The sequence below is a fragment of the Littorina saxatilis genome, linkage group LG1 (assembly GCF_037325665.1).
Source record: "Littorina saxatilis isolate snail1 linkage group LG1, US_GU_Lsax_2.0, whole genome shotgun sequence".
Lineage (NCBI taxonomy): Eukaryota > Metazoa > Mollusca > Gastropoda > Littorinimorpha > Littorinidae > Littorina > Littorina saxatilis.
Window position 1 is genome coordinate 161,015 of NC_090245.1, and position 22,500 is coordinate 183,514.

The 22,500-nt window shown below is 43.1% G+C and overlaps 2 protein-coding genes across 8 annotated transcripts in view; both read left to right on the forward strand.

The window, feature by feature from the left end:
* Positions 1-22,500, forward strand: part of LOC138958861 (uncharacterized) — a 316,763-nt gene that overhangs the window by 54,109 nt on the left and 240,154 nt on the right. The window lies entirely within an intron of this gene.
* LOC138958887 (unconventional prefoldin RPB5 interactor-like) overlaps positions 13,750-22,500 on the forward strand; it is a 63,734-nt gene continuing 54,983 nt past the window's right edge. For 4 of the 7 annotated variants that reach the window (XR_011453544.1, XR_011453546.1, XR_011453543.1 and 1 more), the window contains exons 1-3: positions 13,754-13,959; positions 16,369-16,470; positions 17,582-17,660. Coding sequence is in view for 4 of the 7 variants with exons in the window: in XM_070330211.1 (XP_070186312.1) it covers positions 16,391-16,470; positions 17,582-17,660 (159 nt within the window). In the remaining 3 variants the exon portion in view is untranslated. Of the gene's footprint in view, positions 13,960-16,368; positions 16,471-16,568; positions 16,619-16,644; positions 16,693-17,581; positions 17,709-22,500 lie in introns of those variants that run through there. The other 3 variants (XM_070330226.1, XM_070330217.1, XM_070330246.1) reach the window with 3 other exon arrangements.

Below are 22,500 nucleotides of genomic sequence, written 5' to 3' on the forward strand. Positions count from 1 at the left end.
TGAAATTGACTGTGTAAGTAGTGACTTAGTTGGCTGCTTTTAACTTATTAAAGTACTTGAATAATATTGTGTTCGTGTTACTGCCTAGTGGACTGACTGCTTGTTACCGTTTATATTAGCTGAGGTGTTTGTGTCAGTGTGTCTTGTCCATACTAAGTGACTTATTGATCTGCTTTTTAACTGATTAAAGTATTTGTTTCATCTTGTAGTGTGTAATTATAACTTTGCGGTCAGTCAGTGATAGTGATGGCCAAATCTGTCACCCGTCGCGATCTTCGGTTCAAGAAGAAGAGCTTAGAGTGTCCTTGTGGTACATGTAAAACTCACTGCGCCAGTGGTCAGTCAAGTGTTTTTTGTGAGAGATGCAATTTGTGGTATCATCGCACGTGTCGGGAATTGACCAGGAAAGTTTTGGCAGAAATGTCAAAGAACAGCAACGCCTATGTCTGCACAAGTTGTTGCCAGCAGCCAGATGATTCCAACTTCGATTTCAAAGAAGCACTCGGAAGATTGTCTACAACTGCTGATATGGGATTTCTTCATCTTCGCCAGGCAGTGGAGATGGAAGACATATTTCTTCGCGGCACCAAGCTTCGTAGCCCCAGCTCGATACCCACAACGAAGCCTCTTGTTGTGGATGAGATGTCATTGCCGCACCTCCTCCCATTTGGTCAACGCCGTGATGATTTGAGTCGCGTACCCGTGCAAGTTGCTGGTGATGGAAATTGTCTGTTCAATTCAATTTCTGCTGACGAGTTGCGACTCCGTACCTGCATGGAACTGGTCCGTCACGGCGAGTCCTACAGGGCACCTGGTATTGTTGTCCTCTCGCCGGACCTGGAAGAAGAGTGCCTTCATGCCGCAAAGGATGGCTCATTTTCTTCTGCTTGGATGATGGCAGCTGCAGCAACAGTGATAGGCCAGCCAATTCGGTCCGTGTATCCACCACTGAATGGAATGCTCGACATAGCAGTCGCAGTTTTGAATACAACATTCCAACCACGTGGATCACAGAGCTCGCTGAAAACCATGTCTCCGTCTGTGGTGTTGCTGTGGACAGGAGGACAACCAGGTGGCAGTAACACGTGGGTACCGAACCACTTCGTTCCACTGACTTTGGAGTCGAATCCTCGCATTGTGCACAAAGCCTCCAGTTTGCCGAGGAAACGAACACACCCCGAGGTCACTGGACAGTCTTTGGAAGCCAGTCCAACCTCCCCTGTATTCTCAGCAAGAAGGAGACTGCAGATGACATCAGCGTTTAAGCAAGTTTCGCCCGTGGCATCTTCTCCAACGATTGACGTCGTCAAGAGCACAACAACGTCATTGCTGCTGTCTTCTCCAGAAATCAACCTCCAGTCTGTCGATGTTGACACCGAACCCAATGACGTCCCCCACCAGGCTGATGCGACACCGTCACTGATGTCTCCTCCAAGACTGGACACAATTCACGAGACAGAGGATGCGTCATTCCGGATGGCCTCTCCGCTCTTGAGTTTTTCCAGCCCCACGGAGATTCCATTGTTTAGCCCCACGGAGGTTCCAATGTCCAGCCCCACGGAGATTCCATTGTCCAGCCCCACGGAGGTTCCAATGTCCAGCCCCACGGAGATTCCATTGTCCAGCCCCACGGAGGTTCCAATGTCCAGCCCCACGGAGATTCCATTGTCCAGCCCCACGGAGGCTCCAATGTCCAGCCTCACGGAGATTCCATTGTCTAGCCCCACGGAGATTCCATTGTCCAGCCCCACGGAGGTTCCATTGTCCAGCCCCACGGAGGCTCCGGTGTCCAGCCCAACAGAGGAAGAACGTCGGTTTGCCAATGGTGGAAGGTGCCAACGGACGCTTTTTAGATACCGCGGACCTAATTGACGCACTCCGTAGCACAGATCCAACCACCAAACACATTCCCACTGGCGTGAAAGAAAATGTGTACTTCGTGCTTGATGGCAGTGCACAGATAGAACGGCGCAGGTCAGGGAAGAAGGCAGTGTATCCCGACGACTGTGGTGTGTACAAGAGCTGCACGTCAATCAAAACGGCTTACTTTCTGGATGACGGAGAGGGTGGGTTTAGGTACATGGAAAAGAGTGGTGGAGTATTTGTGACGGGTAAGAAGCGGATCCCGATTCAGCCACAGCCAGCGGAGAGTGACCTGTACCCACTGACAAGATATTACGCGTCGCTGAAACGGGACCCCTGCTACAAGCGCTTAGAACTGTACCCACGGAATACGCGCTATATAAGCTTCATATTGATTGATTGATTGAATTTCCTGGTTTGATAAAGTGCCATCGTGGAATACATCGGGCAGTATCCCAAGAACATCAAGGCGATCCATGGGAACTCAAAATCTTCTGGCTGCGAATACGTCAGAACTCGTCCGGAAGTCATGGAAACGCTGAAAGAGACGTCCAAGACACTGCCGCCACGGAGCGTGTATGAAAGTTTGTCTATGGACGACCCCCGTGACGCACCAAGAGACACAAAGCAAGTGCGGAACGCGAAGTACAACATGACGAAGAAGGATCGCCCAACAACAGCACTGCATAGAAGGAACGAAGCTGACGACCTTCTCCAACTCCTATCAGAAGTTCCTGACAGTGTGTTCTTGCAGGAGGTGCTACAAACCAACGCAAAGCCGCCCTGCTTCATCATGTACACTGACGAGCAGATCCAGGATATGAGCAGGCTGCTCGACTCGTCCAGGCCGTTTGTCCTTGGAGTTGACAGGACCTTCAACCTTGGCCCATGCTTTGTTACACTTCTGTGTTTCCAGAACCATGATTTGTTGAGACGAGTTTCGCAGGCACCCCCCATTTTTATGGGACCCATGTATTTGCACTGGGATGGATCGTACGAAACCTACCAACGGTTCTTTACGCATTTGAAGTGCAAGCTTAGCCTCGACATCGAGAGCAGCCAGATCAGGTGTCCTGTGTTCGGGTCGCATGAAGAGAAGGCGATGACGAAGGCGCTGCGTGAGTCTTTTCCTGACGCCGTTCACACATTGTGTACCCGACACGTGCAGGAGAACGTCGGACGCCATCTGGAAAAGAAAGTTGGCGTTGACGACAAAACAAACAGGAAAGTGTTGAACAGCATATTTGGTCAAGGGGGGTTGCTTCAATCAGAGGACGATGCATCGTTTGACTTGAGATGCATGGAGCTACTGTCAGACTACAAGGAGCATTTGCCAGGCTTTGCCAAGTATTTTCACCATGTCCAGCGAATGCTGAAAGACTACGTTTTCACCCCTTCCCAATCAGGACATGTTGGAAGGATGTGGACGAACAACGCATGCGAGTCCATGAACCATATTTTGAAGTTGTCCTTGCAGTGGAAGACACAGCGCCTCCCTGAACTTGCAGAGCGACTCCATATCCTAGTCCGACTTCAGTATTCAGACATGCGGCGAGCCCTCCACGGACAAGCAACCTATGAACTGCCAGGCTACCACGCAAAGTTCAGAGTGACCGACATGGCTTGGCATGAGAAAACAAAAGATGAGCAAGACGCGATCTTCCAGCGTTTCTTGAAATATCGGCGGCCGAGTGGTCACGAGACCGTGACGTCAACAGACGGGAAGCTGACCATCACAAAGACAGCACCCACTGCAAAGAAGCCAGGCCAGCGTACCCGTGTTCGTTCCACGAAGTCCGTGAAGTGGAGTTGCACCCCATCAAAGAAGTGACCGTTGCTCAGTGAATTGTAACTGATTTGTGCTTAATTCTTCTAGGTAGGCGTTTTAGATAAACGAATTGGGGAAAAAGGAGCGAGTAACCGTCAACAATGGAAGTTCTCATCCAGGAGGTTGGGTAGGGAGCTACGTTGGTGATTGAAGCTGGCACCATTAAATTAGATGCACGTTTTATTCAACAATCGAAATTGGGTGGCTTGCGTGGCGCTGGCACCTTATATGAGTAGGCCGTTATACGTATATCAGTCAAAACTTATTGGAAAGAGAGAGGCAAGCAGCCAGCAAGGGTACATTGGGTGGCTTGCAGGGCGCGCATAACATAGCAGTAGGCCGTTACATCAGTCAAAACTATTTGGGAAGAGAGAGGCAAGCAGCCAGCAAGGGTACATTGGGTGGCTTGCAGGGCGCGTGCATAACATAGCAGTAGGCCGTTACATCAGTCAAAACTATTTGGAAAGAGAGAGGCAAGCAGCCGGCAAGGGTACATTGGGTGGCTTGCAGGGCGCGTGCATAACATAGCAGTAGGCCGTTACATCAGTCAAAACTATTTGGAAAGAGAGAGGCAAGCAGCCAGCAAGGGTACATTGGGTGGCTTGCAGGGCGCGTGCATAACATAGCAGTAGGCCGTTACATCAGTCAAAACTATTTGGAAAGAGAGAGGCAAGCAGCCGGCAAGGGTACATTGGGTGGCTTGCAGGGCGCGTGCATAACATAGCAGTAGGCCGTTACATCAGTCAAAACTATTTGGGAAGAGAGAGGCAAGCAGCCGGCAAGGGTACATTGGGTGGCTTGCAGGGCGCGTGCATAACTTAGCAGTAGGCCGTTACATCAGTCAAAACTATTTGGGAAGAGAGAGGCAAGCAGCCAGCAAGGGTACATTGGGTGGCTTGCAGGGCGCGTGCATAACATAGCAGTAGGCCGTTACATCAGTCAAAACTATTTGGGAAGAGAGAGGCAAGCAGCCAGCAAGGGTACATTGGGTGGCTTGCAGGGCGCGTGCATAACATAGCAGTAGGCCGTTACATCAGTCAAAACTATTTGGGAAGAGAGAGGCAAGCAGCCAGCAAGGGTACATTGGGTGGCTTGCAGGGCGCGTGCATAACATAGCAGTAGGCCGTTACATCAGTCAAAACTATTTGGGAAGAGAGAGGCAAGCAGCCAGCAAGGGTACATTGGGTGGCTTGCAGGGCGCGTGCATAACATAGCAGTAGGCCGTTACATCAGTCAAAACTATTTGGGAAGAGAGAGGCAAGCAGCCAGCAAGGGTACATTGGGTGGCTTGCAGGGCGCGTGCATAACATAGCAGTAGGCCGTTACATCAGTCAAAACTATTTGGAAAGAGAGAGGCAAGCAGCCGGCAAGGGTACATTGGGTGGCTTGCAGGGCGCTTGCATCTTATAGCAGTAGGCCGTTACATCCGTCTTACATCTAACTGGTAGAGAAGAAGGGGGCAAGAGCCGGCAAGGGTACATTGGGTGACTTGCAGGGCTTTTGAATCATTTTTCTCTGAGTGTGCGTCGGTACCAGCCAACAATAGTACTGCCATAGTACTGCCAGCTAAATTTTCGGCTGGTTTGTGGCGTTTTACCGCCGTTTTTCACCCCTTTTTACATTTAGTCAAGTTTTGACTAAATGTTTTAACGTAGAGGGGGGAATCGAGACGAGGGTTGTGGTGTATGTGTGTGTGTGTGTGTGTGTGTGTGTGTGTGTGTGTGTGTGTGTGTGTGTGTGTGTGTGTGTAGAGCGATTCAGACCAAATAGTGCGGTTACCGTGCCAAAAATCATGCTTCAACCCACCAGTTTTTGCAACATTTTTTTTTGCGGGAATGTTCTCAAAACAGTCTGGTTAGTGCCCAGTGCAAAATCTAAGTTTCAAACTATCGGCACAATCGAGAAATTTGCATATTAGTGACGTCATACATTAGTGGAAGAAGACACTGTTTTGTTCTCCAAGATAAGCCTATCATGTTGCATCTCGTTAGAAAGATCTCGGCTCAGAGGACTCAGAAATGCAGCTATTTAATATCTATGACGGCAGTAGTTGACACAAAACGCGTTGAAAATAGAATCCGAGTGCTTTTTCGCATTAAACACACACACACACACTCACACACACTCAAACATACACACACACACCCACACACACAGAAAAATACACACGCATGTGCTTTCAAGCACACGCACACTCTTTTATATTCTCTCACCTCTGCTTCTCAATATGCCTCGCCTTATTCAGTAAAGTTGGACGGGGAATTGGAGCAACTGGCACCACGACACTCTCCACACCCAGGCGAATAAACGAGTCCGTGTTTACGACAGCTGCATCTTCTTGTGTCACAGTCAGTCTTGCATGCACACCGAATCACTTTCAGAAGAGCTGCTGGTGCTGCTGGTAGGTCCGATGTGCTTTGGCAGCATTTGGGGCATACACAGTGCATAGTGCATCGTACAGGCCAATTTCCGCCATGAGATGTCCTATACAAGCGAGAAAACTCATCTCCATGTGGAAGGGACCAAGCCGAAGAACTACAGAACGTAGCTCACTGAAAGCTGCTTCTGCTGATATGATGCTGAGGGCCTTCCACCACAGGGGCTGATCAAAAGGTGACTACAGGGGTTTTGTTGTATCGCCTAGCTTCAGCAGAAAGAAACAACAGCGTTGAATAGATACAAGTTTTGTCACTGGGTTTGAGATCAATCATCGGCAAGAAGACAATAGATGACTGACCTGGAAAGTCACCATTGTGGACGGCCTGCATTACTCCTGACCAGAACGGTCTCTGAGGACTGAGCAGCCATGCTGACTTCCATAGGACTTCAACTTCTTTGGTAGGGTCTTCAACTAGGACTGTCCTTAACTTCTCATAGGTGAGACTTGCCAGGCCTTCACATCTCTCATCGTAGAAACTGATTTTGACACGGGCTTTCTTCATGACCTCCTCCAGCCTAACCTCCGTTTTCAGAGCGATGGACGACCTATTTTTGATGAACGGGGTTATGGAAGCAATCATGCCCATTCCATGGAAGGTATTCAGGCCATCAATTGTTCCAGTGTTATGATCGACATTGTCTGCCATGTACTGCATGAAATGTTCATCTGTGGCTGGCACGATTATCTCCTGGGTGGCAGCCGCACTCATTTCGTCCGTCTTTACTTCTCTGTAAGAGGAGCTGAATCCAAGGGAGTACAGAACCAAAACAGTGGTGCATCTGAACTCCAAGACCAATCTGCAGTGGAGCAATTAAAATTCTTGGGCGAGCTGCTTGCATAATTGCTTGGCCGATTGAAGCAACCTTCACATCAGTGTCCTTTCCACTGAAGATCTCTCGGAGGAAAGTTTGCAAGGATTTTGGCACAAAATCAAGGTTTGCTGTAATTGAGAAAGTGCTGTCTGGACTTGGGTATTCTTTTCTGCTGGTGTTTATCACTTTTGATAAGTTCAGCAGCAGCTCTGATGATGTTGTCTTTTTGAGTTTCTTCGTCGGTCGTCTCAGGTGTCGAATAAAAGGAATGAAGAATAGACCATGTAGTCCTCTGAAATGTTACCACGTTTGCTTTCCCATCCATTTCTGTGATGATAATTTCATTACCAAAATATTTCTTTAATTTTTCTTTCATCTTTGAGTGACTATAACAGTCACCACATGTAAACTCTTTCATTTTTCTGATGAGGTCGATGATGGTGACTTCTGTATCGTTTTTTGGCAGATAATTGACAACTTTTCTGAACGCTTCTGCTCTTTTTTCATCGACTGGTCTTCCTTGTTTTGGTCTTTTGTTGTCAGTGTCTGATGCAAAGCACTTTGGAAGTTTCCTTTTTGTTCTAAAATTGGTGCTGCATGATTGGTGGTACAAAGCATCAGCTGCTGGAAGGTCCGAGACGAATTCTAGCTTGCCTTTTACCTTTTCAGGCCATTCGTCTGCTCTTTCAGCACAGATTCTATAGACGGTCTTCTGAAAATCTAAAGTGCGAACAGGAAGTACTGTTGGACCTCGTTTTGAAACAAGTTCTGCATGCATGCCACAAAATAAACAACATTTCCTGAAATCAAAGGGCTGATTCTTTGACCGCAGTCCTTGGTTCAAATTTGCAGCAGTATCTTCATCTTTTTTCCCACAAAGGTAGGCTGCTATGTTGTGCTTGTTCGTATATGAACTGCGACAACATACATGCACAGCCTGCCCCTCTGCAACAACAATTCAATCACCACGCTGGGTACTGACTCTGTGTATGACGTGTCTCTTCCCTTCTGTTGCGGAATGACGATCTGCTCCCCTGAATAAAGGCTGCCTCCACACAGGATACACAACTGCTCCATGATCTGGAAAAAAATACATTTATAACATAAACTTAAATAAAGCAGTTGGATTGACACTGTGTGTATAATTGTCCAGACGCTAATTAATTTTGTCTTTAAGTAGTACAGCATATTTTATTATATAATATCCTGAATACAGTGAAACACCCTTATTAAGACCCTCCATTTTAAGACCTGGTTTTCTCAGATTATTTTGTTGGTCTTAAGAAAGGGGGTTCCACTGAAACATGATTTATTGAAAATATAATATATACGGGATTTGTTTTATTAAGCCTTTTTTATGAAAACTTTTTTTTTTTTTAGCCTTTAATAGAAATTGCTGATATGTCAAACCTACCTCATTCTTGTCTCATTCGCAGTGGTCACTGGTGTAGAGCAAGGTTTTCGCTCAGAAAGCAGGTGACTGTAGAAAAAATGATAACATTAATGATTTACGCATCAAATAAAGGCTATCGAGATAGCATTCCATCAGAGAAGTGCCTAAAGTGTCAGCAATGGCGACAATAACATAAAAAACATAAATAAAACATCACCGAACAGTGCAACAGGAAGGTTATTTTTGACAGCATTCGCCTACCATACATACTGGAAGCACGATCAACAATTCGCACGGTCTTTGAGTATAATATACTTTTTTTTTCTAATCTAACTTCATAATTGTATTTGTGATGCTGAGCATATCAACTGCAAAGATTATCTGCACGTTTGAAACGGTAAAACAAGTTTTAGACTCATGTTGTGCTGTCTGGAAGCAGACGAACTTTTAGCGAAGCTAGGTCGTCTGCATATCAGGCTTTTTTCTTTCCAATGCATTCGTATGGCACAAATAAAGAACTAGCGCTAGCATTCTACACATGCAGCCGAGAAAATGAAGTGGTAAAAATGTTAAAGGACGAATAAAAACGTAAAGATTATCGATTACTCACCTTTTTGCATGTGGCCACGCGAAGCACGTTCGACTAGACTTTGAGTGCATGGCGCGCATAAACTTCCGGCTTTGCGACGGCAGGCCAAACCAGTCAAATCTGCTTGTTCCGTGTGATTGCATGACTTTTCTGATCCGATAACTCACTTATTCCATTACCTCAGGGCTTAGATTTTGAACTGGGTACTAAAGGACACTTTATCTACCAGTCTGTGCTGATTTCATTTTTGTTGCAATTAGTGGTACCCCTTTAGCTCCCGTAATTCCACTAAAACTACTGGACCGATCTTTATGAAATTTGACATGAGAGTTCATGGGAATGATATACCCGGACGTTTTTTTTCTTTTTTTCGATAAATACCGTTGATGGCGTCATATCCGGCTTTTTGTAAAAGTTGAGGCGGCACTGTCACACCCTCATTTTTCAATCAAATTGATTGAAATTTTGGCCCAGCAATCTTCGACGAAGGCCGGACTTCGGTATTGCATTTCAGCTTGGTGGCTTAAAAATTAATTAATGACTTTGGTCATTAAAAATCTGAAAATTGTAAAAAAAACAAATTGTTTTTAAAACGATCCAAATTTACGTTTATCTTATTCTTCGTCATTTTCTGATTCCAAAAACATATAAATATGTTATATTCGGATTAAAAACAAGCTCTGAAAATTAAAAAATATAAAAATTATTATTAAAATAAAATTTCCGAAATCGATTTAAAAACAATTTCATCTTATTCCTTGTGGGTTCCTGATTCAAAAAACATATACATGTGATATGTCAGTTTGGATTAAAAACACGCTCAGAAAGTTAAAAAGAATAGAGATAAATTAAAAGCGTGCTATCCTTCTCAGCGCAACTACTACCCCGCTCTTCTTGTCAATTTCACTGCCTGTGCATCGAGCGGTGGACTGACGATGCTACGAGTATACGCTCTTGCTGTAAAAATGCAGTGAGTTCAGTTTCATTCTGTTAATTCGACAGCTTGACTAAATGTTGTAATTTCGCCTTACGCGACTTGTTTATTCTTCGTTTTTGTGTTCTGGAATATTGTGTCTTGAAAAAACGTATTGATAACACCCCGACCACGGCTGTCAATGTACTAACATAGAGGGGGAATCGAGACGAGGGTCGTGGTGTATGTGTGTGTGTGTGTGCGTGTGTGTGTGTGTAGAGCGATTCAGACTAAACTACTGGACCGATCTTTATGAAATTTGACATGAGAGTTCCTGGGTATGATATCCCCGGACGTTTTTTTCTTTTTTTCGATAAATACCTTTGATGACGTCATATCCGGCTTTTTGTAAAAGTTGAGGCGGCACTGTCACACCCTCATTTTTCAATCAAATTGATTGACATTTTGGCAAAGCAATCTTCGACGAAGGCCGGGGTTTGGTATTGCATTTCAGCTTGGTGGCTTAAAAACTAATAAGTAAGTTTGGTCATTAAAAATCGGAAACTTGTAATTAAAATTATTTTTTATTAAACGATCCAAAAACAATTTCATCTTATTCTTCGTCATTTTCTGATTCCAAAAACATATAAATATGTTATATTTGGATTGAAAACAACATTTGAAAATTAAAAATATAAAAATTATGATCAAAATTAAATTTCCGAAATCGATTTAAAACAATTTCATCTTATTCCTTGTCGGTTCCTGATTCCAAAAACATATAGATATGGTATGTTTGGATTAAAAACACGCTCACAATGTTAAAACGAAGAGAGGTACAGAAAAGCGTGCTATGCAGCACAGCGAAACCACTACCCCGCTGAACAGGCTCGTCAGTTTCACTCTGTTATGCACAAGCGGCGGACTACGGTCATTGTGAAAAAATGCAGTGCGTTCAGTTTCATTCTGTGAGTTCCACAGCTTGACTAAATGTAGTAATTTCGCCTTACGCGACTTGTTTTATTTTGGTGTGTTCGTGACGGGAAGGATAACGGTGTGATAACACACGCACACACACACGCACACACACACACACACACACACACAAACACTCACACACACACACACACACACACACACACACACACACACACACACGGTCCATTTGGACATCATAAATGTTAATACTTTAGGTACCGTTATAGGACCGTTAGGACTGAGGGGGTACCGTTAGGAGGGGGTACCGTTAGGAGGGGGTACCGTTAGGAGGTGTTTAACATTAATCCATGTATTTTAAATGAGTATTCTAACTGGCAAGTTTTATATCAAAAAGATCAAAAGTAAGTACATTTACAAATGAGGTATCTTATAAAAGCAGCGGATGTCTTGACAAATCAAACTATGTCCGCGGGCAGAAAACAAAAACAGCGGCCGACCATCATGTCCATTTACTTTTCTGGTATTTTGAATGTGTATTCTAACTGTATGGCAAGTTTTATATGAAAAAGATAAAAAGTACATTTAAAATACGTATCTCATTGATAGGCATTTCTGTATTGAAACTACAGTGGAATCTACTGGAAGGGTATCTATCATGTGTTAGAGAGTACGAACTCTCAGACCATCGGAAACCATTGCCACGGTAATGATACAGGAAGATTTGTTTTGAGAATGTGAAAGTATGCAAAGTATGCAAAAGCTCTTTGTGGGTTGTTATGCAGTTTTGCTGATTGAAAATGTTGCTGTCAGCTGTTTATCTTACGTTTATCCAGATGTCACCGCTCGAGATAGGCACTTTACAACTTGTCTCAAAACATAGCAAAATGACATAGGCAATTATTTTATGAGCGGCAATTATCTTATGAGCGTGACGATATGAGGCATCTTAACTAAAAAAAAAAAGTAGCGGATATTTGTCTAACCAGACCATGTCCAGCAGAAATTTAAAACAGCGCACGACCTGTTTCGAGAGCGCGCGACATCTAATTAAGGGACTCACATAGCCACATTCTCGTTTAGCTTAATGTTTAATTCAGTCTGTCTCCTTTTATAAATAATCCAAGTCCCTAATGTGGCTTTGACATGTCTTGTCAAAACGGTCCCAAGCCCGTACAAACACAGAGGGAGGATTCGGAAAGCGGCACACACACACACACGCACTCACGCACACACCGGCACACACACAAACACTCACCCGGGCACACACACACACACAGCTGACAGACACAGACACACAAACACTCACTCAAAAAGGCCTCAAACACAGACGCACACACAACCAGTAACACAAACAAACACACACTGACTCACACACACACACACACACGCACATGCACACACCAGCACTGACACGCGCGCAAACTGAACACACACACACACACACACACACACACTGACACACCGAGCACACACACACTGACACACACACACACCGTGACACAACACACTGACACACACTGACACACCGGGCACACACACACACACACACACACACACACACACACACACACACCGACAAACACTCACGTATACTCAAACACACACTCATGCACGTATACATGCACAAACAAACAATCACACACGTGGCACTCACACGCAGACTAGCTGTTGTTGTTGTTGTTGTTGTTGTTGTTGTTGTTGTTGTTGATGTTGTTGTTGTTGTTGTTGTTGTACATGCTGATGTTCATTTTTCTAGTTATCGCTCTCTTTTGATCCATTCATTCGAGAATCATCATCATCACCATCACTGATTATCATAATCATCATTATCATAATTTTCATCATCATTATCATCATCTTCGCTAGATCTTCCAAAATGCATAATAACTCTATTTCTGTCACTTAAAACTCGGTGTAAAGGCAGATGATGTCCTGAAGATACTAGATATATAAGAATATTAAACAACCGTACTTTAATTATGGTCGTGCTGCGCTTCCAAAAACAATGCGAACATGGTCGGACGCAGATATCCGATGCTTGCACTTTTGCTCGCTAGCTCTTCGAAAATGCATCATAACTTCCTTATTTTTTATTTCTGTGACTTAAAACTCGGTACAAAGTATGATAATGTTGTGAAGATTCTAGATATATAAAAATATTACATGAACATTCTTTATTTTGAGGTTGAGCCTGCGTTCTTAGATCAATGCGAACATGGTCGGACGCTGAACCACGATGCTTTCACTTTCGCTCGATAGCTCGTCGCAAAATACATCATAACTCCCTTATTTTTTATTTCTGTAACTTAAAACTTGGTATAAAATCAGATAATGTTGTGAAGATACTATATATAATAAAAAAAAAGTACATGTACATGCTTTAGTTTGGTAGCACAAGGTAGTGCAAGGCCGCGTGCGGTCGCGTAGTATTTAGTCAGACCGCTTCCGCCTACTTTATCTGCCGTTTTCACAAAATTTCAAATGTGACTAGTTCCACGGCTAAAAGTGACTTAAAAAGCAATGTCAACAATAATCTGCAAATATCAGAGGAATTGTAGAATGCAAACAGTGCTTGAATTGATATTTTAAATGACTTTGTTTTCTTTCCGGTCCAGTAACTGTAGATGAACCAACGAAATCCGGAGTGGCTTGGGAACCGACTAGTCGGTTACAGAGCTATGGGCTCGGGAACCGACAGTCACCGGTAGCTCTCAAAATTAATAGACCTCTTTTTTTATGCGCGCCACAACAAACTTCACAGTCACTGATTCCTTTCCGAGTCATCCATCACTGACTTCGCGAACGTGCATCAACTAAATACAGTACATAAATCATCTTTCGCTTCGGTCAGTCGTTCATGATCGTGCCGCCGTGTTGCCGAGATAGGCCTACAAGTCTTTCTGAGTCTAAAACTGATCTCCATAAATCTTTCTCGAAAAAAACAAAGACCACAGTTTTTTTAATTGAACTTAAAAAAAAAAATTATGAACGACTCATGAACAAAGGTAGCTTGTGGAGAGTGCCGGTCCTCGAGCCTGGTGGGCTCCCTAACCGACTCGCCGGTTCTCCAGCCACAGCCAAATCGAAACTCAACAGAGTAAGCTCCCATGGAAGGCACACCCCGCGTGGTTGTCCAATGTTGTGTCGCTTACTACAACTACAAGTCAGACAATAGCACTACAGTGAGTCAGATAATAACATAACATTACATAACATGGTAATCTTGAACTTTAGTGTGTTAAATTCATAGCTCAGAATTCATAGCTCAGTCCCCTCTGACTGGAAAATAGCCACAGTTGCCCCCGTCTTCAAGAAGGGTGAGCATTACAAGCCCTCCAACTACCGCCCCATCTCGCTCACCTGTATCTGCTCAAAACTCTTGGAACACATCTTAGTGAGTGGCATCATGAACCACCTCGAAACCAAGAACATCCTGACCGGTCAACAGCACGGCTTCCGTAAACACCGCTCGTGCGAGACACAATTACTCGAGTTCATCGAAGAAGTCTCTACAGCCATGGAACGTGGTACTACAACGGAGGCAGTGGTGTTAGACTTTGCCAAAGCTTTCGACCGTGTAAACCACAGTCTGCTCTGCCACAAGCTCTACCACAAGCTCTACCACTACGGCATACGAGGAAAGACCAACAGCCTCATCGCAAACTTCCTCAGCGGCCGCACACAGTCAGTCGTGGTGGATGGTGCGCAATCCAGCTTTGTCAAAGTGAAGACCGGAGTCCCCCAGGGCTCTGTCCTAGGGCCCTGCCTCTTCCTCTGCTACATCAATGACCTCCCCTCCAAGATATCTTCCCCTTCAAGACTCTTTGCTGATGACACAGCCGTCTACAGGTTCATCACCTGCGCAGAAGACCCAGCCAAGCTTCAGGAGGACCTCCAACGCCTAGAACAATGGGAAAAAGAATGGGACATGGCCTTCCACCCAGACAAGTGCTGTGTGCTGCCCTTCACCCGAAGCCATTCGATCTCCCCCTCTCTCCAACTACACCCTCCACGGCCAGACGTTGGAGAGAGTCACCTCCACCAAGTATCTTGGGGTCATTCTAGACACTAAACTAGACTTCACCCAGCACATCGAGAACATCTGTGCCAAGGCCAACAAGACGCTGGGCTTCCTGAGAAGAAACCTGAAGGTATGCTCCAGCCTCACCAAAATGCTGGCCTACAAGACAATGGTCCGCCCTATTCTTGAGTACGCCTGCACAGTATGGGACCCACACTCCGACAGGCTCATCACAACCCTTGAGAAGGTCCAGCGCAGAGCAGCCAGATTTGTCACAAACCGCTACCATAACACCTCTAGTGTCACAGATATGCTGACGCTACTCGAGTGGCCTACGCTACAACAACGACGTCGCTGCGCCAGACTCGCTATGCTCCACAAGATCCTCAGCGATCAAGCCTGCGTCTCCTGCGTCGGCCTCAAGCGGCAACCTCAAAGTGGACGTCGCAGCAACCACAGCCAACAGCTGAGAATAATCCCGTGCCGCACAGACTACAGAAAGTTTTCTTTCTTCCCGAGGACCACTGTCGACTGGAACTCCCTCCCATCAGATGTTGTCGAGGCCCCCTCCTATAATGCCTTCTGCTTGAGGGCAATGAGGGCCATACAGGCACAGTAACCGCCCTCCCCCTGCCCCACCTCTTTTTTTTTAAATTTTTTTTTTTAATCTTTGTTAAGGACACACACTTGCACTTCGCCAACATGTTAATAATGGTCAATTCATTGATCGCTGAACATTATTGGAAGAAGAAGAAGAAGAATTTAAGCCTCCAAATTTGCCGAACCTAGTAGTAGTAGTAGTAGTGGTTAGGGACTGGATTGGTGGTATCCATAAGCCTCACGGCTTGTTTTCGCGTCCCATCTCATTATCCAATTTGTTGCAGGTCAATCATAATAACATGCTCAAAGTCAGGGGCTGAAATTAGGTTGTACTGTTCACAGTGAGTCTGACAATAACGGAGGGTTGTACTGTTCACAGTGAGTCTGACAATAACGGAGGGTTGTACTGTTCACAGTGAGTCTGACAATAACGGAGGGTTGTACTGTTTACAGTGAGTCTGACAATAACGGAGGGTTGTACTGTTTACAGTCAGTCTGACAATAACGGAGGGTTGTACTGTTTACAGTCAGTCTGACAATAACGGAGGGTTGTACTGTTTACAGTCAGTCTGACAATAACGGAGGGTTGTACTGTTCACAGTGAGTCTGACAATAACGGAGGGTTGTACTGTTCACAGTGAGTCTGACAATAACGGAGGGTTGTACTGTTTACAGTCAGTCTGACAATAACGGAGGGTTGTACTGTTTACAGTCAGTCTGACAATAACGGAGGGTTGTACTGTTTACAGTCAGTCTGACAATAACGGAGGGTTGTACTGTTTACAGTCAGTCTGACAATAACGGAGGGTTGTACTGTTTACAGTGAGTCTGACAATAACGGAGGGTTGTACTGTTCACAGTGAGTCTGACAATAACGGAGGGTTGTACTGTTTACAGTGAGTCTGACAATAACGGAGGGTTGTACTGTTTACAGTCAGTCTGACAATAACGGAGGGTTGTACTGTTTCAGGTGAATTAATTTTCAGACAACAATGGACACCCAGCACTTACAAAGATTGAAGGTAGAACAGGATAAAGCTCTTGCAGAGACAGACAGGCAGCTCCAGCAATGGTGAGTAAATTACAAAGATTGAAGGTAGAACAGGATAAAGCTCTTGCAGAGACATACAGGCAGCTTCAGCAATGGTGAGTAAATTACAAAGATTGAAGGTAGAACAGGATAAAGCTCTTGCAGAGACTGACAGGCAGCTTCAGCAATGGTGAGTAAATTACAAAGATTGAAGGTAGAACAGGATAAAGCTCTTGCAGAGACAGACAGGCAGCTCCAGCAATGGTGAGTAAATTACAAAGATTGAAGGTAGAACAGGATAAAGCTCTTGCAGAAACAGACAGGCAGCTCCAGCAATGGTGAGTATAAATTCACGCTTCAAATCCCCCAAAACAGATAGACTGCTATTGCTAACGTTCTAAATGTCAGACTCAACACAGGTGTATTTGGCGATCCCTTGATGACCGGACCAACGAAAATAACATGTCAGAGAGTATTTAACAGCGTCACATATGTGTGACAGAGTGATTTTTATGTCTGTTGTAATTATCGTGATGTCAAGTGTAATGTGTAATGGTATTATTAAATAGGCCTTACGTATACGCAACAAGTTTTTTGTTTTGTTCTTAGTGTTGCCTGAAGACCTTTCTGAAGCCAAGACTTTGAAATTACAAAAAGACATAAAAATCACTCTGTCACACATATTTGACGCTTTTAATACTCTCTGACATGTTATTTTCATTGGAAACAAAACATCCTTCCAAAGTTTCTGACCTAAAGCCTGTGATCATTTTCTTTCACTACGTCTGTGATCCCATTTCTCACAAACAAGATGCTTTTTGACTATTTCACACACACTCACACACACACACACACACACACACACACACACACACACACACACACACACACACACACACACACACACACACACACACACAAATACACACACATGTCTACTGTGAAAGTCGTGCTGGATTGTTGTCTTTCTGTCTGTCTCTCGGTCTCTGCCTCTCTCTCTCTATCTCTTTTATTTAGCCATTGGCATTGTAGATTAGTCCCTCTTTAGGACCAGGGGCCAGATCTAATAAACAAATCACTGCTTATTTTATTACCCTCGTTAAAAACAGAATTGTCATTGTCATTGTCTCTCTGTAACTTTCATCTGTTGCAGGAGACAGTTTCACTCAGATTATGTGGCACTGAAAAAACGGCTGAGTTCACTTCCCATGAGAATAACACATGAAGTCATGGTACGTTCCACCCATGCTCACATGGTCAACATTAAATGATGAATAATGGTATTCAAACCTTTTGTACTAGCACTAAAGATATTCTAGTTGTTTCTGACATAGCAAAGAAAAAATGATCTGACTTTTCTGTAACTGTAAATACACTAGCGAGTGAGAAGTTGGTAAAGTCCGGCTGAGGGGCAGGTGGATGACGTTTTTTTTTATTATTTGAAAAAAAATCAAAGCAACTTTTGAAAAGTTATTCAAGAAGATAAGTATTTTTTTCTGTTAACATGGCTAGTCTTGTTTCCAGCTTTTGCGGTTTTAGACGGACACATACAATTTCAGATCAAGAGAAAAAACACATTTAAATCCGAAAAGAGCTCAACGTAACATTTTAATATATTCACTTGAACTCTCATGCTTATTAAAACTTGACCTAACCAGTGAATGCAGTGAAACAGAACTAGACAGGTGTGAAAAACATGCATCTGGAGCACACCTGATAGACAGGTGTGAAAAACATGCATCTCGAGCACACCTGACTGGCTACATAGGTTAAATAGTGTTGTGCGTCACTGAGGCTCATCCGGGGTTGAAATTTACCTATTTTTGGTTGTATCACTCACACACTTTCCAGGCTGGATCCAGAGTAGCACTTAACCCTTTGTTTAACACAAGATCCAGAGTAGCACTTAACCCTTTGTTTAACACAAGATCCAGAGTAGCACTTAACCCTTTGTTTAACACAAGATCCAGAGTAGCACTTAACCCTTTGTTTAACACAAGATCCAGAGTAGCACTTAACCCTTTGTTTAACACAAGATCCAGAGTAGCACTTAACCCTTTGTTTAACACAAGATCCAGAGTAGCACTTAACCCTTTGTTTAACACAAGATCCAGAGTAGCACTTAACCCTTTGTTTAACACAAGATCCAGAGTAGCACTTAACCCTTTGTTTAACACAAGATCCAGAGTAGCACTTAACCCTTTGTTTAACACAAGATCCAGAGTAGCACTTAACCCTTTGTTTAACACAAGATCCAGAGTAGCACTTAACCCTTTGTTTAACACAAGATCCAGAGTAGCACTTAACCCTTTGTTTAACACAAGATCCAGAGTAGCACTTAACCCTTTGTTTAACACAAGATCCAGAGTAGCACTTAACCCTTTGTTTAACACAAGATCCAGAGTAGCACTTAACCCTTTGTTTAACACAAGATCCAGAGTAGCACTTAACCCTTTGTTTAACACAAGATCCAGAGTAGCACTTAACCCTTTGTTTAACACAAGATAGTACTAATTATCCTAAAAAATTTGTTATCTAAAGCACTGTATTAAAGTTGCTTTCATTTTGCAAAGGCTGTACCTGCTGTTGTACTGTCTTGGGCCCGTATGCATGAGGAGGAAGTCAGCAACACTGGAAGTAGAGGCCTCTTTCGGAAGTGGGAACTCCCGAAGTTTAACTTTCCAACTGTTCACTATGCATGAACGCCGGAGTGGTGACTTCGAGAGTATTCGGTCAAGGTCGCAAAAATTGGGGGAATCCTAACTAGTACGCATGCGTTTGTGAACGGTAATCTTGCCACCAGAGAAACAAATCTCATCGAGAGTTCAAAAAGGCGAACGTTGAGCGCGCTGTAGTACTAACAGCGTTATTGCTGTTGTTTTTTGAATGGTTAAACGAAAGGGTCGGTTCAAACCTGTGATGATCGATTGTCTTGGAATCGAATGACTGCCTATGACAAATGACTTTGTTGGCCTGAATGTTAGGAGAAGAATAAATGACTATGTTGAACTTTTTTTTACATTTTTTTTTATCTCAGTTGCATGCAGGCAGCTTCAATCCTTTTTTTTTTTTTTTTTTTTTTTTTTGGTGGAGAGTATCCCTCTTCATTGATCTTTATTTTTCTTTTCTTTTTTTTCTGCTTTTTATATTAATGTTTTTACTTTAAATGTACCTATATCGTAAACAATACTATTTCTAAATGTATTTTAAACAACTTTTCTGTAAAACAATTCCCTCTCAGAAATGCATACAATATCCAGAGGGGAACCATATCTATAAATACCAACACACATTTTGGCAATCACTATCAAATAATTCACATAACTTATTATTGCCTTAAAACTTTGTGAATTTTCAAACACGCCCAAAAAACTTCCTATAAGGTAATTTTTGAGTCACTTGAGAAAATGTGACTCTATGTAATCGGTCAGTGTTAGTCTGTCCGGCCGGCCGGCCGTCCGGCCGGCCGTCCGGCCGGCCGTCCGTAGACACCACCTTAACGTTGGACTTTTCTCGGAAACTATCAAAGCGATCGGGCTCATATTTTGTTTAGTCGTGACCTCCAATGACCTCTACACTTTAACGATGGTTTCGTTGACCTTTGACCTTTTTCAAGGTCACAGGTCAGCGTCAAAGGAAAAATTAGACATTTTATATCTTTGACAAAGTTCATCGGATGTGATTGAAACTTTGTAGGATTATTCTTTACATCAAAGTATTTACATCTGTAGCCTTTTACGAACGTTATCAGAAAAACAAGGGAGATAACTAGCCTTTTCTGTTCGGCAACACACAACTTAACGTTGGGCTTTTCTCGGAAACTATAAAAGTGACCGGGCTCAAATTTTATGTGAACGTGACTCCCAGTGACCTCTACACTTTGACGTCTGCTTTGGTGACCTTTGACCTTTTTCAAGGTCACAGGTATGCTTCAGGTATGCATTGTGTTGTGAATAGCAATTTCTTCCTGTCCATCTGATGCCTCATATAATATTCAGAACTGCGAAAGTGACTCGATCGAGCGTTTGCTCTTCTTGTTAAGGCCAAAAAAAAAAAATTGTCTGTTTAGGGTAACCCGACCGACCCTATCGATTTGGCGCCGACCCAAAAACTTTTTTTTGATTTCAAAAAAAAAAAAGAAGAAAAAAGAGGTAAAAATGCTAAAAAGAGACATTTGGCGTTTCTTTCTCTCCCTTTCTCTCTGTTTTATTTATACGTTAGTTTTGAAACATGTATTCATCAAATATAAGAAGTGAATGTTCGGCCAACATAGCATTTACCAAAAAAAAAAAAAAAAAAAAAAAAAAAAACCTACCTACCTACCGACCCTACTTTTTTTGGTCATGTTACCCTAAACAGACAATTTTTTTTTTTTGGCCTAATAATCATTTTGTATTTACAAATCACTTTATCCTCAACGCATTTCCAAATGAACATAATTTTTGGGCACAAAAAAAACAAAAAAACAAAAACAATTTCGTTCTCACAATAAGTACAACAATTACTGTATGTTGAACTTGTGTTTAATAATTTTATATCGGTAAAACTGTTGGACAAACATAGATTGGTTATAGGGAAAATTTACTGGTAAAGTTTAAAAGGAAGAACATTACTCAGTAGACCGTAAATAACTAAGTTTAGTGACTTGTTCCTTATTTATTGGGGAAATGTCTGTCAAGAAGTTTAGAAAAGACAATACTGTTCATCGGTGTTTTAATTTGTTTTCCCTCGTTAATTTTTGATTACGATGGCGATGCATGGTTATGTACAGTTGAAAGTCAAGATTGGATTTTTTTTTGAAAGCATAGGACAGTTTCTTTACGCATTTAAAAAAAATGAACACAGAGGCAAAAACCGGTTGTTGCAGTCTGAATGCAATTGAGGTCTATAAAGAAAAAGGTTAATAAAAAAATAATGAAAAAAATATTTAGCTCCCAGCGGCACTTGAACCCAGAGCGTCGGATCGAAATTCCGAATCCGTAACCACTGCACTATGCTACTCGTCTGGAAAATGCACGATGCAAAGATGTGTTATCAGTTATTCAGTCGTGGTAGTTTGAAAGCTCACCACCTTCGCCGAATGACTCGAGCACGTTTTTTTCGGTCAGTAAATGATCGTACTGTCGGTTTTGAGCCCCTCTGTTTCAAGCTTTTCACCTAAATTAAACAAGAATGTCACAGTTCGTGTCTATGGTGCAAGGTAGCCGACCGTCTCATTGTAGCCAAGTTACGACAGTTGCTCGATTGACGCATTTCACGTCTTCGATATTGTGTCTGAGCTCATTTCCCAATGAGCTGCCTTTAAAACCGGAATGTCATGCAATTGTAGTATGCGTTGGAGTTTTTTTTTTAGATGGGTAAGGACCTTTAAGATGCGATATCGTCGTATAAATGATGAAATTAACTTTGAAAGTGGGAACTTCGGAAGCAAAGTTGCCAGCTACTCGGTATGCACGAGCTAACTTGAACGCCGAAGTAGTGGCTTCGAGAGTCCTGAGGTCAAGGTCGAGGAAATTGGGGGAATCCCAATTAGTGCGCATGCGTTTGTAAACGGTAGGCTTGGCGACCAGAAGAAACAAATCTCATCGCGAGTTCGTAAATGGGCGAACGTTGATCGCGCTGTAGCTTTTACTGTAGTTGTTGTTTTTAACTGGTTGAACAAAATGGTCTGTTCAAAGCTGTGATGATTGTCTTGAAATTGAATGACTGTCTGTAATAATGATTTTGTTGACCAGAATGTTGGGGAGAATAAAACATTTTGTGTTTATGTGGTAGCGAAGTCGGTTATGTTAAACGTCTATTGTTTTAATGATTGTGTATCGGTTTTAGACAAAATAGGTTGGTTAGAGCGAAAGTTTTGGGTTACTGGTAAATTTAAAAAGGCAGAACTCAAGTTTTTTGGGAATCAAGATATAAGGTGTAGTGAAAAGAAGATAAGTTCAGTAACTTCAGGAAAATGTTTGTCCAAATTTTTACAAAAGATAAATTGTTGTACTTAGGTGTTTGTAAATTATGTCTGTCCTCGTTAATTGTGAACAGGATGTATGTTTATGTAAAGTTGAAAGTCAAGAT